At 37.3% G+C, this 18,464-nt stretch overlaps 1 protein-coding gene across 32 annotated transcripts in view; it reads left to right on the forward strand.

Moving 5' to 3' along the window:
- The window catches only part of KIDINS220 (kinase D interacting substrate 220), a 116,048-nt gene that overhangs the window by 49,361 nt on the left and 48,223 nt on the right, over positions 1-18,464 (forward strand). For all 32 annotated transcript variants that reach the window (XR_010149639.1, XR_010149640.1, XR_010149642.1 and 29 more), the window contains 7 exons: positions 1,953-2,104; positions 2,280-2,569; positions 8,525-8,665; positions 9,200-9,443; positions 9,612-9,700; positions 11,450-11,594; positions 17,521-17,683. Coding sequence is in view for 27 of the 32 variants with exons in the window: in XM_024354192.3 (XP_024209960.1) it covers positions 1,953-2,104; positions 2,280-2,569; positions 8,525-8,665; positions 9,200-9,443; positions 9,612-9,700; positions 11,450-11,594; positions 17,521-17,683 (1,224 nt within the window). In the remaining 5 variants the exon portion in view is untranslated. The remainder of the gene's footprint in view (positions 1-1,952; positions 2,105-2,279; positions 2,570-8,524; positions 8,666-9,199; positions 9,444-9,611; positions 9,701-11,449; positions 11,595-17,520; positions 17,684-18,464) is intronic.

The raw sequence follows: 18,464 nt of genomic DNA on the forward strand, positions 1-18,464 counted from the left end.
CAAGAACGAAACTCTGTCTCAAAAAAAAAAAAAAGTTTATAGAATATAATTTCTCAATGTATGTTCCAAAAAACATTGGAACCTTTTACATACAAAAATAAAAACATGCCCTGGTCAAATACTGTGGGAAACACTTCAGATTATATATCCCTCTTGTACGTTAAAGGATCAGAGGCACCTTTCCATAAAGAAACCTGTTTAACTTTTATTTACCAAATTTTATTTAAGCATAAACCTTTTCTCCCTGTTATGTCACCTGTTACCATCTTTTGGAACACACTTTGAAGAGAGCACTGGATGGAGGAGGGGTCCAGCCACTGGCCTTGGTCCCCAGAGAGCTTCCTGTTGGAGACCTGGCCATTCCTTATGTGAGCGGTTAACCTGGGGAAACCCAGCTCCCCTCTCTGAGCTGTGCTTTTCTCAGCTCAGGAAATATATTCACATGTCTATCTAAAATTATTATTCATATTAAGTAGGAAATTTATGAGAAAAAAGAAAAGATGAAAAATGTTTAAGTCCAGGAATAAAGGAAAGGTAGAGGGCTCCAGAGGACAGTGAAATGAAAAACAAAAAAAAAAGCTAGAAAATTAAAAGCAAGAGAAATTCAATGGAAGTAAGCAATGTAAGAATTTAAAATGTATTAAGCCAGATGTGGTGGCTCACACCTGTAATCCCAGCACTGTGGGAGGCCAAAGCGGTCAATTGCTTGAGCTCAGGAGTTCAAAACAAGCCTGGGTAAAGGCAAAACCCCATCTCTACAAAAAATAGAAAAATTAGCTGGGTGTGGTGGTGCATGCCTGTAGTTCTAGCTGCTTGGGAGGCTGAAGTGGGAGGACTGCTTAAGCTTGGGGGGTTGAAGGTACAGTGAGCCCAGATCACGCCACCGCACTGCAGCCTAGGCGACAAAGTGAGACCCTGCTCAAAAAAAAAAAAGCATTAAAAGATGAAAATTTTTTAGTTATAAGAAAAAATAAGTGTAATTTAAGATGAAAATAAATAAGCCAAACCAGATAAAATATTAAAACTGAGTATAAGAGAAAAATAAAGGTAAAAACTTTTAAGTAACTAGCATATAGAATTAAGTATTAAGAAAAGGATTTAAAAGTGAAAAAGTTAAAAGGAAAACAGAATAAAATAATTGGGGGAATATTTTTACAGAAAATAAGGAAACCAGTCTAAATTAATGAGGTGGTATTTTTTTTTTTCAGTTAGAACAATTAAAGTAGCATCATCAAGACCACACAGTATATTACAGATTGTATTCTGAGAGCAATGCTTATCTACTGGACTGAGATGAGAGTTTAATTTAGAGATGGAAGGGAGAAAGGAACTAACAGAAATAATAATGATTCAGAGACTCAGAATACAAATAATTCACTTAATTTTGAAGATCAATTGTGAAGAGAATATTTTACAACTATTTCTCAATCCCTGGTAGATGTGGAAGCTATAAATAAAATAAGCCATGCTAAAACTTGAGTTTTTAAATGGTATTACTGGGCTTGAAATTCTTTAATGACTGTAATTAATATTTTTTCAGGGTTAGAGTCTCTTTCGTTGGTGTTAGAAAACTTTCTTGCGCAACTCTTGGTGGCCACATCATGACACGTGTGTCACCTTTTAACCACTATGTCATGAGATCTGTTGGGGTGTCTTGATACTCCACATCTAAGTTCTGGCATAACTTTCCCCTGCCTGTCCTTAGTCAGAATTACTTTATATGGCCCTGCACATTTCACTTTTGTTACTGTTTTTTCCTAAGAAAAGTATGTAAGATTTTAGAAGTGGAAGCTACCTAATTACAAATTCTTTTCCCTCCTTGGAATTTAAAAAACAATATTTTGAAAGAGACAAAAAGAAAATAAAGGGTAAATGATGCAAAGATGACATACATTGAAGTTATTTGTTACTTTAGATACCAAAGTAATGTTTGATTTGTTCTTTTCTTCAAGGTTTTTGTTTACAGATTACAATAGACTGTCCAGTGTAGGTGGAGAAACTTCTCTGGCTGAAATGATTGCAACCCTCTCGGATGCTTGTGAAAGAGAGTTTGGCTTTTTGGCAACCAGGCTTTTTCGAGTATTCAAGACTGAAGATACTCAGGGTAGGATTTCCTTCCTTCCTTCTTTGTGTGTAAGGGATGGGGGTGGGATAGATGTTCAGTTTATTTTCATGAAAGCACACCTTGAACATTAGACTCATCAGGTATTGTGAGTATAATGTTAGGATTTTCTAGATCCTTGATATGTTAATTATTAAAACCATTTGTTGCATTACAGGTAAAAAGAAATGGAAAAAAACATGTTGTCTCCCATCTTTTGTCATCTTCCTTTTTATCATTGGCTGCATTATATCTGGAATTACTCTTCTGGCTATATTTAGAGTTGACCCAAAGCATCTGACTGTAAATGCTGTCCTCATATCAATCGCATCTGTAGTGGGATTGGCCTTTGTGTTGAACTGTCGTACATGGTGGCAAGTGCTGGACTCGCTCCTGAATTCCCAAAGAAAACGCCTCCATAATGCAGCCTCCAAACTGCACAAATTGAAAAGTGAAGGATTCATGAAAGTAAGCACTCATTGGTTATTAGAAAAAATTGTAATGCGAATATGTTGCCACTGCCATGCTCATTTGGGCTTTAGGAAGTACACTGTCTAAATGTTAAAGTGTTGCATTTATTTTAGTTTAATTTGTTCATTCATTCGTTCATTCAAGACTATAATTTAAGGTAGTTTTAAGTTCACGGTAAAATTTAGAGGGAATTGCAAAGATATCCCATATACCCACTTCCCCCACACATACACAGCCTCCCCAATTGGCACGATTACCCACCAGAGCAGTACATTTGTTACAATTGATGAACTTGTAATCACCCAGCATCCATAGTTTACACATCCAACGCTGACACATCATAATCACCCAGCATCCATAGTTTACAGTAGGGTTCACTCTTGGTGTGGTACATTCTGTGGGCTTGGACAAATGTATAACATGTATCCACCATTATAGTCTTATACAGAGTAGATTTATTGCCCTCAAAATCTTCTGTGCTTCACCTCTTCACACCTGTTCACCCCTCCCTCCACCCTCCTCCCTAACCCCTGGCTACCATTTCTTTTTACTATCGCCATAGTTTTGCCCTTTCCAGAATGTCATATAGTTGAATCATACATGTGTAGTCTTTTCAGATTGGCTTCTTTCACGTAGTCATATGCATTTAAGTTCCCTTCATGTCTTTTCATGACCTGCTAGCTCATTTCTTTTTAGCATGGCTAATGTGCCATTGTCTGGATATATCACAGTTCATTTATACATTTATCTACTGAAGGACATCTTTATTGCTTCCAAGTTTTGGCAAGTATGAATAAAGCTGCTATAAACTTTTGTGGACAGGCTTTTGTGTGAACATAAAGGATTTGAAAACTCCTTTGGGTAAATACCAAGGCGTGTGATTGCCAGATTGTATGGTGTTTCGTTTTGTTAGAAACAACCAGACTGTTCTGAGGTGGCTATTTTGCATTCCCACCAGAAATGAATGAGGCTCCTGTTGCTCCACATCACATCCTCACCAGCATTTGGTATTATTGGTGTTCTGGATTTTGGCCATTCTGTTAGGTGTGCAGTGGTATCTTATTGTTTGAATTTGCATTTCCCTGATTACACGTGTTGTGGAGCATATTTTCATGTGCTTATTTGCTATCTGTATGTCTTCTTTGGTGAATTGGCTGTGAAGGTCTTGGCTTATTTTTCAGTCAGGTTGTTCATTTTCTTATTGTTGAGTTTTAAGAGTTCTTTGTGTATTTTGGCTAATGGTCCTTTATCAGATAAGCTTTTTGCAAATATTTTGCTCCATTCTTTTGGTTGCTTTTCATTCTCTTGACAGTGTCTTTTGCAGAGCAGACATTTTTGATGAAGTCTAGCTTACTAATTCTTTCTTTCATGGATCTTGCTTTTAGTGTCCTATCTAAAAAGTTAACACCAAACCTACGGTCACCTAGATTTTATCCTCTGTCATTTTCTAGGTGTTTTATACTTTTGCATTTAGGTCTGTGAGCTATTTTGAGTTAATTTTTGTGAAGTGTGAATGTGTCTAGATTCTTTTCTTGCTTGCTTTCTTGCTTCCTTGCTTCTTTTCTTTTCTTTTTTTTTTTGTTTCCAGTTGTTCCAGCACCATTTGTTAAAAACGCTATTTCTTGCATTGTATTGCCTTTGCCGCTTGTCAAAGATCAATTGACTATATTTGTGTAGGTCTGTTTCTGGGCTCTTTCTCTTTGTCTATTCGTTTGTGCATACCACACTGTTTGATTACTCTAGCTCTATTTTCTTGAAGTTGGGTAGTGTCAGTCCTCCTATTTTGTTCTTCTCCTTCAATACTGTGTTGGCTATTCTGGGTCTTTTTCTCCTCATATGAACTTTTGATTCACTTTGAATAACTTGCTGGGATTTTCATTGAGATTGCATTAAATCTTTAGGTCAAGTATTGAGTCTTCCTACCCATGAACATGGAATATCTCCTCATTTATTTAGTTCTTCCTTGATTTCTTTCAAGAGTTTTGTGGTTTTTCTCATATAGATCTTATACATATTTTGTTAGATTTATACCTATTTTGTTTTTTGCAGTGTTAATATAGATAGTAATTGTGTTCTTAATTTCATGTTTGACACTGATATATAGGAAAGTGATCAACTTTTGCATTAATCTGAAATCTTGCTATAATTGTTTGTTAGTCCCAGGAGTTTTTTTTCATTGTGGTTCTTTCGGTTTTTCTACATAGAGAGTCAAGTCATCTGTGAACTAAGACAGTTTTCTTTCTTTCTTCCCAGTCTTCATACCTTTTATTTCCTTTTTTGTTTGTTTGTTTTATTGCATTAGTTAGGACTTGCAGTACTATGTTGAAAAGGAGTGGTAAGAAAAGGGACAATCTTGCCTCGTTCCTGATCTTAGTAGATGTTCTCATGTTCTCACCATTAAGTATGATGTTAACTACAGATACTCTTTATCAAGTTGAAGAAGTTCCTCTCTATTTCTAGTTTACTGAGAGTTTCTACCATAAATGGTGTTGGATTTTGTCAAATGCTTTTTCTTTATCTAATTATGCAATCATGTGATCTTTCTTCTTTAGCCTGTTTTTTTTTTTTTTTTTTGAGACGGAGTTTTACTCTTGTTGCCCAGGCTGGAGTGCAGTGGTGCCATCTCAGCTCACTACAACCTCCACCTTACGGGTTCAAGTGATTTTCCTGCCTCAGCCTCCCAAGTAGGTGAGATTACAGGCATGCAACACCATGCCCAGCTAATTTTGTATTTTTAGTAGAGACGGAGTTTCACCATGTTGATCAGGCTGGTCTTGAACTCCTGACCTCAGGTGATCCACCCTCCCTCCTCGGCCTCCCAAAGTGCTGGGATTACAGGCGTGAGCCATTGTGCCCAGCCTAGTCTGTTGAAGTGATGGATTACATTAATTGATTTTTGAATGTGGAACCGGCCCTAGCTACCTGGCATAAATCTCACTTGATTGTGGTGTATAATTCTTTTTATACATTTTGCATATGATTTGCTAATATTTTGTTGAGGTTTTTTGCATCTATGCTCATGAGATATTTATTGGTTTGTAGTTTGCTTTTCTTGTCAAGACTTCGTCTGCTTTGGGTATTAGGGTGATGCTGACTTCATAGCATGAGTTAGGAAGCATTCCCTTTGCTTCTGTCTTCTGAAAGATCCTATGTAGAGTTGGTATAATTTCTTCTGTAAGTGCTTGGTAGACTTCATTAGTGAACCCTCTGGGCCTGGTGCTTTCTGTTTTGAAAAATTATTATTGATGCAATTTCTTCAATAGATATAGGCCTGTTCTTGTGAATTTTGGCAAATTATGTCTTTGAAAGAACTGGTCTGTTTATCTAAGTTATCAAATTTGTGGGCATAGAGTTGTTTGTAGTATCCCTTTATTATCCTATTTTTGTCCATGAGGTAGGTCTAAAGTGGTAGCCTCTCTTTTATTTGTTGTTTTTCTGAATTTGTGTTTCCTCTTCTTTCATCTTAGTTAGTCCAAGGCTTATTGATTGTGTTTATCTTTTGAACTAACTAGCTTTTGGTTTCATTGTTTTATTTCTGTTTTAGTTTTTATTATTTCTTTTCTTCTGATTACTTTGGATTTAATTTGCTCTTTTTCTAGTTTCCTGAGGTGGAAGCTTAGATTATTAATTTTATTTTATTTTTATTTATTTATTTTTTGAGACAGAGTCTCACTCTGTTGCCCAGGCTGTAGTGCAGTGGTGCGATCCCAGCTTGCTGCAATCTCTGCCGCCTGGGCTCAAGGGATCCTCCCACCTCAGCCTGCCGAGTAGCTGGGACCACAGGCTACACGCCACCACACCTGGCTAATTTTTGTAGATATAGGGTTTCACCATTTGCCCACACTGGTCTCGAACTCCTGAGCTCAAGCGATCCACCCACCTTGGCCTCCCAAAGTGCTGGGATTATAGGCATGAGCCACTGCACCCAGCCAGATTACTGATTTTATATCTTTCTTCTTTACGAATATATGCATTCAGTGCTATAAATTTTCTTCTCAGCTGTTCCTTTGTTGCGTCCCACAAATTTTGTGTTTCCATTTTATTTAGTTCAGAATATTTTAAAATTTCTCTTGAGACTTTTTTCTTTGACCCATGTGTTATTTGGAAGTGTGTTTTTAAATCTCTGCATGTTTTGGGATTTTCCAATTATCGTTCTGTTTTTGACTTCTAGTTTAATTCCACTGAGGGAAGACATTGTATGCATGATTTCTATTTTAAATTTGTTATGGTGTGTTTTATGGCTCAGAATGTGGTCCATCTTGGTGAATGCTTTATGTGAGTTTGAAAAGAATGTGTATTCTGTTTTTTTTTCTTTTTTTGGATGAAGTAAGTGTAGGTGTCAGTTATACCCAGTTGATTGATGGTGTTGTTGAGCTGAACTGCATCCTTACTGGTTTTCTGACTGCTGCATCTGTCCTTATAGAATGGTATTGAGGTCTCAAGCTATGATAGTGGATTTATCTATTTCTTCTTGCAGTTCTGTCAGCTTTTGTCTTACATATTTTGATTCTCCTTTCTTAGATATATAAATGTTTAGGATTATGATGTCTCCTTAGAGAATCAGCTCCTTTGTTGTTATGTAATGCCCCCCTTTAATCCCAGTTACTTTCCTTGCTTTGAAGTCTACTCTGTCTGTCTGAAATTAATATAGTTACTCCCCCTCTCTTTTGATTGGTGTTGGTATAGCTTTCTCCATTCATTTACTTTTAATCTACGTGTGTCTTTTTATGTAAGGTGGGTTTCTTGTAGATAACATACAATTAGCTCTTATTTTTTGATCATCTCTGACATCTCTTTTAATTGATATCTTTAGAACACTGACACTCAAAGGGATAATTGGTTTTGATGGATTAATATCTATCGTATTTGTTACTGTTTTCTATTTGTTGCTTGATTTTTGTTCCTATTTTTGTCTTCTATGCTTTTATTGAGCATTTTTTTATGATTCCATTTTCTCACCTTTCTTAGCATATCAGTTGTACTTTTTTTTAAACTGTTTTTTTTGAGTGGTTGCCCTAGGGTTTGCAATATGCATTTATAACTAATCCAAGCCCACTTTCAAGTAATACTATATCACTTCTCAGGTAGTTTATCTTATAATAGCAAAGTAATCCTAATTCGTCTCTCCCGTCCCTTGTATCATTGTTGTTACTAATTTCATTTACATTTATAAGCATACATAATATGTACATTATACACACACACACACCCCCCACCCCACACACACACACACACACACACACACACACACACACACACATATATAAGCTTACGTAATCAAGGAGTGGCCACTTCCAAAGTGTTTACATATATGTAGAACCAGAAACCAGCAGTCCTTTTATTTATTTTGAGTTCTATTCCAGATTTTTCCAGTGGAAATACATATTTGGATTGAGAAACATCATAACAGTAGCATGTTTTTATAAAATAGACTTTTATAAGTTATTCAAAAGAGTTAGCAACTACTTTCTAATAATATAAGTTCCTCTAGAGCCCAGTAAAGAGATCTGTTTTTAAAAATAGCAAATTGAACCACCAAAATAAATAATACAGGATTTTGTTTTTCAAAGTGAAAGGTCAGATGCCATCAGGGAGCCAGCAGCAGTGTAGTGCTTTGATCATTTGGATTTGCATCCAGATCTGAATCTTTTCACATTCAGAGCCTCTAATCTTGGCAAGTTAGTCACTCAACCCAGTTTGTTCTTTTTAGAACAGATATGGTAGTGTCTATCCCACAGTGTCATTCTGAGGATCAGCTGCTGTAATTTATGTGTAGTCACTTGGTAAATTGTGAAGCACTCGCTCTTATTTTAAGTGGAAGCACAACTGGCAGCAAGGACTTTGAATGTCTTCTGTTCCTATTAGATGACTTTCTATCACGCTTTCTAAGAAATATGTTTAAGCTTCTTGGATCTTCCTTCAGTGCTTTCTATACCTTCCTTTGCAATACAGGTTCTTAAATGTGAAGTGGAATTGATGGCCAGGATGGCAAAAACCATTGACAGCTTCACTCAGAATCAGACAAGGCTGGTGGTCATCATCGATGGATTAGATGCCTGTGAGCAGGACAAAGTCCTTCAGATGCTGGACACTGTACGTTTGCGCCACCTCAAAAGCCGCCATTGTTATGTTGTGGCACTTGAGAGAATGTTTGACTTCACAAATATCTAAAAATAGAATGGAATTGGTTTTTGTTTGAGTAGTTCCTATTTTGTGATTTTTCTTTTGTAAAAACAACCATTCTTTATACAGAAATGTAGCAAGAATAAATGTTTAGTCACAAAGATATTTCAATAATTTTAGCTTAATGGCACTGTGAGAAAAATGAATAGAGCATCTGTATTCATGAATGTTTCTCATGTGCATTGATTTACCTCTTTAGCAGACTGTAAATGTCTGAAAGAAGGACAATATTAATTTTCTTTGCAGGTTTTATCTATGTCAGATGACAACAAACCTAGATTGAGCTGTCAGTAAAATTTGCTTTTGTGCAGAATAAGTTTTGATGAAAAGAAATAGTAGTTTAGAAATATTGTCACCAAAAGGTAGCACATATCTTGAAGAGATGCCTTATTCTTTTGGACAATTTAAAATGTATGTCACAACTGTACATTTCTTCTGCCACAGGTCCGAGTTCTGTTTTCAAAAGGCCCGTTCATTGCCATTTTTGCAAGTGATCCACATATTATCATAAAGGCAATTAACCAGAACCTCAATAGTGTGCTTCGGGATTCAAATATAAATGGCCATGACTACATGCGCAACATAGTCCATTTGCCTGTGTTCCTTAATAGTCGTGGACTAAGCAATGCAAGAAAATTTCTCGTAACTTCAGCAACAAATGGAGACGTTCCATGCTCAGATACTACAGGTAAAGCTCAGGCTCCTAAAGTACTTTGAGTTTGAAATAGTTTTGTAGTTTCTTTATGGCGACTCTCCTTTTTACCTTGAAAAATATTGTTGTTATTTCACATTTCTTTAAATATCATATACAACAGAATTTTGGTGTAAGTGATGCTGTCTTGATAAATTATTTAAGGGATACAGGAAGATGCTGACAGAAGAGTTTCACAGAACAGCCTTGGGGAGATGACAAAACTTGGTAGCAAGACAGCCCTCAATAGACGGGTAAGATGCCATTGGCTTCGAGCTGTATGTTTGTATTGCTATTCATTTGAATACAAATAAAGATGATGCCACTTAAATAATACTTTGTAAATATTGCATTAAACGCTTCAAATAAACATTATCATTGAATTTCCTTTCAGCTTCATGTGTTTCAGGGAATGTCTGCACCTAGAACCCTAAGAACTGTACTTCGTATAGGGGTCCCAACCTGTTCTCAGCCCAGGTGCTGCTCCTGATCCCTGGGATCTTAAAGCTTGCCAAATGATTTCATCCAGGGTTGAGAACCACTCTATTCATTCCTGGTCAGGTTGAGCTATGCCTGTTGCCACCATAGCAGTAGGGGAGAAAGGTTTGTAGTGTGAGAAAACTCCTGGCTTTGTCTTCCTGTTGGCCAGCCTTCCCTAAATGCTTGTGGGACGCTCACTCTTTTTTCTCTACCACATAGTAATTTGTGTCCTTCCCAGCCACTGGGGGTTTCTCCAAAACATTGGTTGTCCCTGACCTCCCCACCTTATTTGTATGGAACAAGGGCATGTTCTGTGTATATGTCTGTATGCATATGACAGGAAGATATTCACTTGCAGGGCAGTTGTGACAATGCCACTCACACTCAGTGAAGTTGGGCTAGTATTGGCATTATGTTTTTTTCTGGTTTGCTACCATTAAGTTTGGATGTCTTACTTTTTAAAAAAATGTCTTCAGTGACATTTTGATTTTATGCCTCTACCCTTTACAGATATGGATGCAAAGTTAATATGATGAATGACAGTTGACAGCACTAAATTCAGAGGTGCATATAACTTACCATTTTTAATTTCTTTCCTGGCACCCTTGGGTGCCCCATGGTTGCATCCATCCTTCCCTTGCATCGGGACCTTAGACAAGAGCACACCTTGGTTGTACCTGTTCCCCCTTTTATGAGATGGAATTCCTTTAGCCCACCCACCCTGAAGAGTGCCTTTCGTTCATGTGGCGATGTGAGGATAGTTAGAGAGGCTGTCCCTTAGTTTTCACATACTTTAAAATAACCTAAACATCAGGCCAGGTGCAGTGCTCATGCTTGTAATCCTAGCACTTTGGGAGGATGAAGTGGAAGGATCACTTGAGACCAGGAGTTCAAGACCAGCCTGGGCAACATAGTGACACCCTCTACATAAAATAGAAATAAACACATTAGCTGGATGTGGTGGTGCATGCCTGTACTCCCAGCTACTCAGAAGGCTGAGGTGGGAGGATTGCCCAAGCCCAGAACATCCAGGTTGCAGCGAGCTATGATTGCCTTACTGTACTCCAGCCTGGGTGGCAGAGAGAGACCCTGTCTAATAATAATAATAACCTAAAAATAAAAATGCTGAATCCTTAAAACCAGACAAGGGCTTATTTGCTTTATTACTTAAGGGTTTCTATAAATAGCCAGACCCCATGGAGTTTGAATATCATTCTCTTTACACAATTCTGCCTACTTATAATCTTAAAAGCATTGAGCTTCCCCTAACTGTACCACTGTAACTTAAAATGCATCTGAAGCTAAACCATAGCATTTCATGCAGTTGCTGTGAATATGACTTTACAATTGCTTTATGAAGATTCTACCTCACAGATAATAATAATTTATTACTGTATGATATTCCTCTTTGACTAAAACTTTGGATTTTTTTTTTGTTATAAACATTTATTAACATCTCAAAAAGCCTTAAGTTCCTAGACTGGACGCGTGGGTTCCTTCTCACTGACGACGTGCTGTTTCAGGACACTTACCGAAGAAGGCAGATGCAGAGGACCATCACTCGCCAGATGTCCTTTGACCTTACAAAACTGCTGGTTACCGAGGACTGGTTCAGTGACATCAGTCCCCAGACCATGAGAAGATTACTTAATATTGTTTCTGTGACAGGTGACTTTTGTCTCTTATTGTCTATGATAGATAATAAGCTTTAGCATTCACAAAACCATTTAATTTCAGAAACAAAGGTATGTATTGTGTGTATATGTTTACATTGCTGAATACTGGCTTTATTTGTATTAAGTGCACTTAGTGAAGTCAGTTTTAGTTTTGACAATGAAAAGTCAGAACTGATATTATCAACTGTCGGCTGTATACCATTATTTTAAAACTTTATTATTTAAAAAATCTTTTGCTTCAAGTTTTTCTTTCACTATAAAGATAATTTTATTCTGATTTGTATTACTGAGTATAAACTTATTTAAAATGTTGAAATTCAGATGTTATATGCTATTTTTTTTAATTTTCATATGATATTTTGAATAAAAAATATTGACAATAAAATTGAGGATTATTGCCCTGTGCCTGAAGTCCCTGCATGGAATTCTGCCTTGTGAATTCCTCCTTGCTCATAGCTTCAGGGCAACCACATAAATACTTGTAATTTAGTTTGTAAAATATATGTCTCTTTGCAGGGTATTGGTTGGTACTTTGTAATATTTACTAGTGTTAACTCTATTATGATAGTTATACTAGAATTGTGTTTAATATTGTTGGGGTTCATGCTGTGAACTGTATTCCAAGTGAGGTTGTATCTAATATACTTACAATATTTTTGGTACTTAAGTTCCTTTAAGTGAGTTCTCAAGCCTCACTGTATTTATGTTCAACAATGGGAATGTTTTAGTATGTTATCAACATATATGTATTCATTTAACAAATGTGTAGCGAGTGTCTGCCTTATGTCAGGTAACATTTCTGGGCATTGTGGAGATAAGCAGTGAACAAGATAAAGTCTCTGCCCTAATAGAGAAAACCAAAAGATATAACGTCACAGAATGATGTGTGTCATGAAAACAAGACTGTAAACAGGAGATGGCCTTCCCTCTCACTCGAAAATTACTTCCATCAACACACAGATTGTTGCTCCCTTCCCAAGAAAAGCTGCTCTTGACTGTGCCTCTGCCTCTAGCTACTACCCCATTTCTCAGCAAAGCTCCTCAAAAGACTTGTCTGTCCCTGTGTCTCATATTAATCTCCCTCTGTTTTCTCTAACTTATTCCAGTAATCTCTTGCTCTCAGTTCAGTAAAATTGCATTTTCAAGGTCACCAATGGCTTCCATGTTATAAAATTCAGTGGCCAGGCCAGTGCTCATCTTATTTGACCCCATTAGTGGTGTTTGACAGTGTGTTGATCACTCTTCCTCTTTGAAAAATTTTCTTCCTTTGGCTTCCAGAATGCCACACCGACTGGATTTCCTCCTTTTGCGCTGGTGGTTAGCCTTCATCTCCCTTTGCCATTTAGCATTGGAATGCCCTTGGGTGCGTTTCTTGGAGTTCTCCTTTTCTATCTAGACCTGCTACCTTGGCGACCGCATTTACTCTGAAAGGCTTAAATGCCATCTATATGCCAGTGACTCTCAAATATGTATCTTCAGCCCTATAGCTCTTCAGTTGCTTGTTTGACATCTAATGGTGTCAATATATATCTGACACATAATATGTCCACAATTGAATGTTTGATTCTCTGACTCAAACTTCATCCATCCATGTCTTTCCTATCTATTAATCCAACTCTTTTCCAGTTCCTTAAGTAAGAAAATCTTGATCTTTCTTTCATATACTACCACCAATCTACTAGTAAATTCTGTAGCACTGTTTTCAGTCTATTTCCAGAAGATGAGCACTGTTCACCATTTCTGGCATACCACCCTCATCAGATACATTATCATATTCTACCTTTATTAATTATGGAAATAGTCTAACTGGTCTCTACTCCTGTCTTTTTCTCTCTACAGCCTATTCTCCATACGGCAACCACAGTGATTCTTTTAAAATAGAAGCCAGTCATGTTATTCTCTGCTCAGAACTCTGTAATGTGTCCTCATTTCACTGAAAACAAAAATCTAAGTCCTTATAGTTTCCTACAAAGCCCTTTATGATCTGACCTTCTGCATCCCCTTCCTCCTTCTGACCTCATCTCCCACCATTCTCCTCCTCCATCCCTTACTGACTTCTTTGCTGTTCCTTGAAAATGTCAGATATGCTCCCATCAAAAGGCTCCTCCTGCAATTGCTATTTCTTCTGCCTGTACAGATTGTTCTTTGGATATATGCATCATGGGGTTTCTCACTTCCTTTTAAGTCTTTGCTTAAATGTCAGCTTTTCTACAAGATCTTCCCTCACCATCTCGTATAAAATGACATCTTCTTTGGTATGCCTTGCGTTACCTGTTCCCTGCTTTGTTTTACTCAACAGAAAAAATCACCTCTAATTCACTACATCATTTACTTTTTTGTTTGTTTGTTTCTTTGGTTTTTGTTTGTTTCCCCTCAGTAGAATTTAAAATCCACCTGGCAAAGGTTTTCTATCTATCTTTCTTTCCTTCTTTTTTTTTTTTTTTTTGAGACAGAGTCTCACCCTGTCTCCCAGGCTGGAGTGCAGTGGCATGATCTCGGCTCACTGCAACCTCCGCCTTCTGGGTTTAAGTGATTCTCCTGCCCCAGCCTCCCGAGTAGCTGGGATTACAGGCATGTGCCACCACGCCCGGCTAATTTTTGTATTTTTAGTAGAGATGGGGTTTCTCCATTTTGGTCAGGCTGGTCTTGAACTCCTGATCCGCCCGCCTCAGCCTCCCAAAGTGCTGGGATTACAGGCATGAGCCACTATGCCCGGCATTCTATCTGTCTTTCTTATTGCTGTTTTCTCAGTACCCAGAACAATGTCTAGGACACTGTTGTTGAATGACTAAGAGACCTGAATGAAGTGGGAACTGAGTTTTATATCTGTCTTGAGAAAAGCATCTTAACAGGAGGAAGAGCAAGTGTGAAGGCTCTGGGGTGGAATTCCAGCAACAGCTGGAGGCCAGTGTGGTTGCACTTTGGGGATCAAAAGAGAATAGTGGGAAGTATGTCAAAGAACTAGCCACTGGCTGGGCACACTGGCTCACCCCTCTAATCTCAGCACTTTGGGAGGCCGAGGCAGGTGGATCACCTGAGCTCAGGAGTTCAAGACCAGCCTGGCCAACATGATGAAACCCCGTCTTTACGAACAATACAAAAATTAGCAGGCGTGGTGGTACACACCTGTAATCCCAGCTACTCAGGAGTCTGGGGCAGGCGAATTGCTTGAACCCAGGAGGCAGAGTTTGCAGTGAGCCGAGATTGTGCCACTGCGCTCCAGCCTGAGTGACAGAGTGAGACTCCATCTTAAAAAAAAAAAAAGAAAAAATCTAGCCCCTGGGTAGTTCACTTTGAGGCTTACAGGCCCCAAATCCATAGGAAGGATTTTGGATTATATTTAGACATTTTCAGACACTCTAAAGAGGACCAAATTAACATCATTTAATAGTTGATACTGAGATACACATTTTTAAAATAATGATGTTTACACATTTCAGAATAGAAAGAAAATATCTTCCTAAAGCCACATTTCAAATGTACGAATTTCTCTAATATTATTCTGACTATACAGTAGACTTTCCAATTGTTAAATCAGAGATATTTGTCTTTTATGTCTCATCAAATATAACTCTGCCTATGAAAAATTTCTAAGTAAAATTTTCATTTTATAAAAGCCCCTAACACCATTAGTTTCATTGCCTAAAAGTGCTATGTTGAAAAATAACTTACAGGTTTAAATCTGTATGTTTAATGAAATTTTGATTTCTTTTTTTGTGATGTTTTCCATTTCATTGAGTAACATTAGTTGGAAGTGTGTAGGGAAATATATTTTATTGGAAAGGATAGAATTTGAAGGCAAAAGACTTGGGTTTGAGTCACGGGCATGTTACTTCTTAGCCTCTTGAATCCCCATTTCCCATGTATGCAAAAGTGTATGTTACCCGCCCAACACCATGCAAATAGTTGTTGCTATTAGGAAAGTCATTCAATAGAGAGATTAATATCAGAAAAGAATTTGAGGTTTTAGTAGAAAAATATTGATAAGTATTTAGTTGAGTGGTTTCCTAATTAAAAATTGTGCTGTATCAAATGTACTTTATTTCAAATTTGTTTTATTGGATTATTTTGGAAGATAAGATTAAAAAGTTATCTTAGACATATTCGTTGTTCAGAATTTTCTTTTGATATTGCTTTCTTTTTAGCTAATTATAGGCTAGATATATTCTTAGGATAGAATATTTATTTTTATTCACTGATTATAGGCTAGATATATTCTTAGGATAGAATACTTATTTTTATTCACTCATGCTTTTTTTTTTTTTTTTTTTTGAGACAATCTCGCTCTGTCCTCCAGGCTGGAGTGCGGTGGTGTGATCTAGGCTCACTGTAACCTCCATCTTCCAGGTTCAAGTGATTCTCCTGCCTCAGCCTCTCGAGTAGCTGGGACTGCAGGTGCCTGCCACCACGCTCGGCTAATTTTTGTATTTTCAGTAGAGGCGGGGTTTCACCATGTTGGCCAGGCTGGTCTTGAACTCCTGACCTCAAATGATCCTCCCACCTCTGCCTCCCAAAGTGCTGGGATTACAGGTGTGAGCCACCACACCTGGCCTATTCACTCATACTTTTAAAATAGTTTTCCAGTTCTCTCTGTCTACCGGTTCCTTCATGACTTTGCATGCATGCATGGTGCATTTGCTGTTCCTTTTGTCTGAATGTCCTCACTCTGCTTCCCTTGTCTCTGCCAGCCCGTGCCTTCCCACCAGACTAACTTGGGTTCATCCTTCATCGCTTAGTTCTAGTGGTTAGTTACATTCTTTTTTTTTTTTTGTCTTTTTCTTTTAAGTAGTTATATTCTTAAGGAAATCTTCCCTTAACTGCCGCTTCTAAATTTGGTGCTCATTTTCTCTTTTCACACAGCACTGTGTGTATATCTCCAGCATAGCCATATCTCCATCAATGCTCACGTCTCACCTTCCAGGGAAGAGGAATCCAGCCATGAAAATATAATTTCTGTGTATGAGCAGATTTGCTGAGGAAGTGAGGGCCTGGTGATATAGGAAGAATTGGATTAGGGCTTATATATCTATATCTATATGTATATCTATATCTATCTATCTATATGTGTATATCTGTTAGTAGTAGGGAAAGGAATAACTCATATTGGAACTAAAACAAATAGGTATCTTAGTCTACATACAAACAAAATTGATAATGATGAAGTAAAATTGACAATGTTTGAAAATTTAACAACAGTATCAGCAGCTCAGAATTTCTACCAAATCATGGTGAAACATGATACAATGAAACAAGGCATCCGTTCTGAAAGTTTGAGGATTGCGACTGTCTACATGTACACAAGCCTAGTGGTAGAACAGCAAATCAGAGTCCTCAGAAAATCCCAGCAATAGACAGGGTTGTTTTAAAATACGTAAATAATAAATATTAGAAACATTACAACTCAGTTGGTAGGTTACTTACATAGACCACCCTTAGTATGTGAAAATGAAAGCCTGTGGGATTGCCCATTCATCTATAATACAACGAGAATGGACTGGCATATTTGGATCTGTTTATAGTCCATCAACAGGATCTCAGCAGATGGCACTTTAGAGGATTGGGGTCCATTGTGGGTGAATGGATGTTCTGCTCAATGATCGTGGGTGGCGTTGAACTGTGTGACACAGTTCTGAAAGATGTTTGCCTGCATATACGTGGTCGAAGAAGTATATCTCCCCAGTGGCAAATCAAACAACCAAAAAATTCCTTTAGAATTAAAATTGTGTTTAAGCCCTAAAAGCTTTACTTAATGCAGCTCTTTGGATTTCAGAAGCCATGGCAGTACTAGATTTGAATTTGTAGTATAAATTAAATGGTAAATTTTAGAAATTTAAAATATTTGTGAATATACTAAATGTTTTACTTAACATACTATCACACATCTGTTAATTTTAAAATGCTTTTGTATTTTTTAAAAGGACGATTACTGAGAGCCAATCAGATTAGTTTCAACTGGGACAGGCTTGCTAGCTGGATCAACCTTACTGAGCAGTGGCCATACCGGACTTCATGGCTCATATTATATTTGGAAGAGACTGAAGGTATTCCAGATCAAATGACATTAAAAACCATCTACGAAAGGTACCTTTTGTGACCTCTTTGTATTTTACTTTATTTTAGGTTGAGTTAAAAAAAAAAAAAAAAAACGCGTATAAAGCAGACAATACAAAATAATATGTATAAAATGTATACTCCTGGATTTAATCATTCTTATTAATTCCATTATAATTTTGGAGTTGTATTAGCACAGGTATATATCCTGTCATGTAAAATCTATGACTTTATTTGGACAAACTTTTCCTTTTTCAGGTATATAAAGTTTATTTAAAATTTTAAAAAATTTTTTAGAAACAGGATCTCTATCACCCAGGTTGGAGCACAGTGGCACAATCATAGCTCACTGTAGCCTCAAACTCCTGGACGCAAGTCATCCTCCCATCTCAGCCTCCCAAGTAGCTAGGACTGTAGGCGTGCACCAGGACTCCTGGCTCTTTCTTTTTATTTTTTTGTAGAGGCAGGGACTTGCAGTGTTGCCCAGGCTGGTCTTAAACTCCTGGGCTCAAGCATTTCTCCTGTCTTGGCCTCCCAAAGTGCTGGGATTACAGGCGTGAAACACTGTGCCCAGCCTTAGTGTATAGTTTATATACACTTCTAAGATTTCAGATAACTTTTATTTCCTTAGAGTATTGTCAGTATATGGTTTTCCTATTTTTCTAGTTCCTATTTTTTATGTACACATTTAATGTTTTCTAAGTAAATAACTGGTTTTAGAATTATAGATGTTGTTGTATTAGTCCACAGATTTGAGCTCTTCTAGGTTTTGCTGTTTAATTTATGTGAAAGTAGTTTAGTGGTTTAAACC

This window comes from Pan troglodytes, chromosome 12 (genome assembly GCF_028858775.2).
Source record: "Pan troglodytes isolate AG18354 chromosome 12, NHGRI_mPanTro3-v2.0_pri, whole genome shotgun sequence".
Lineage (NCBI taxonomy): Eukaryota > Metazoa > Chordata > Mammalia > Primates > Hominidae > Pan > Pan troglodytes.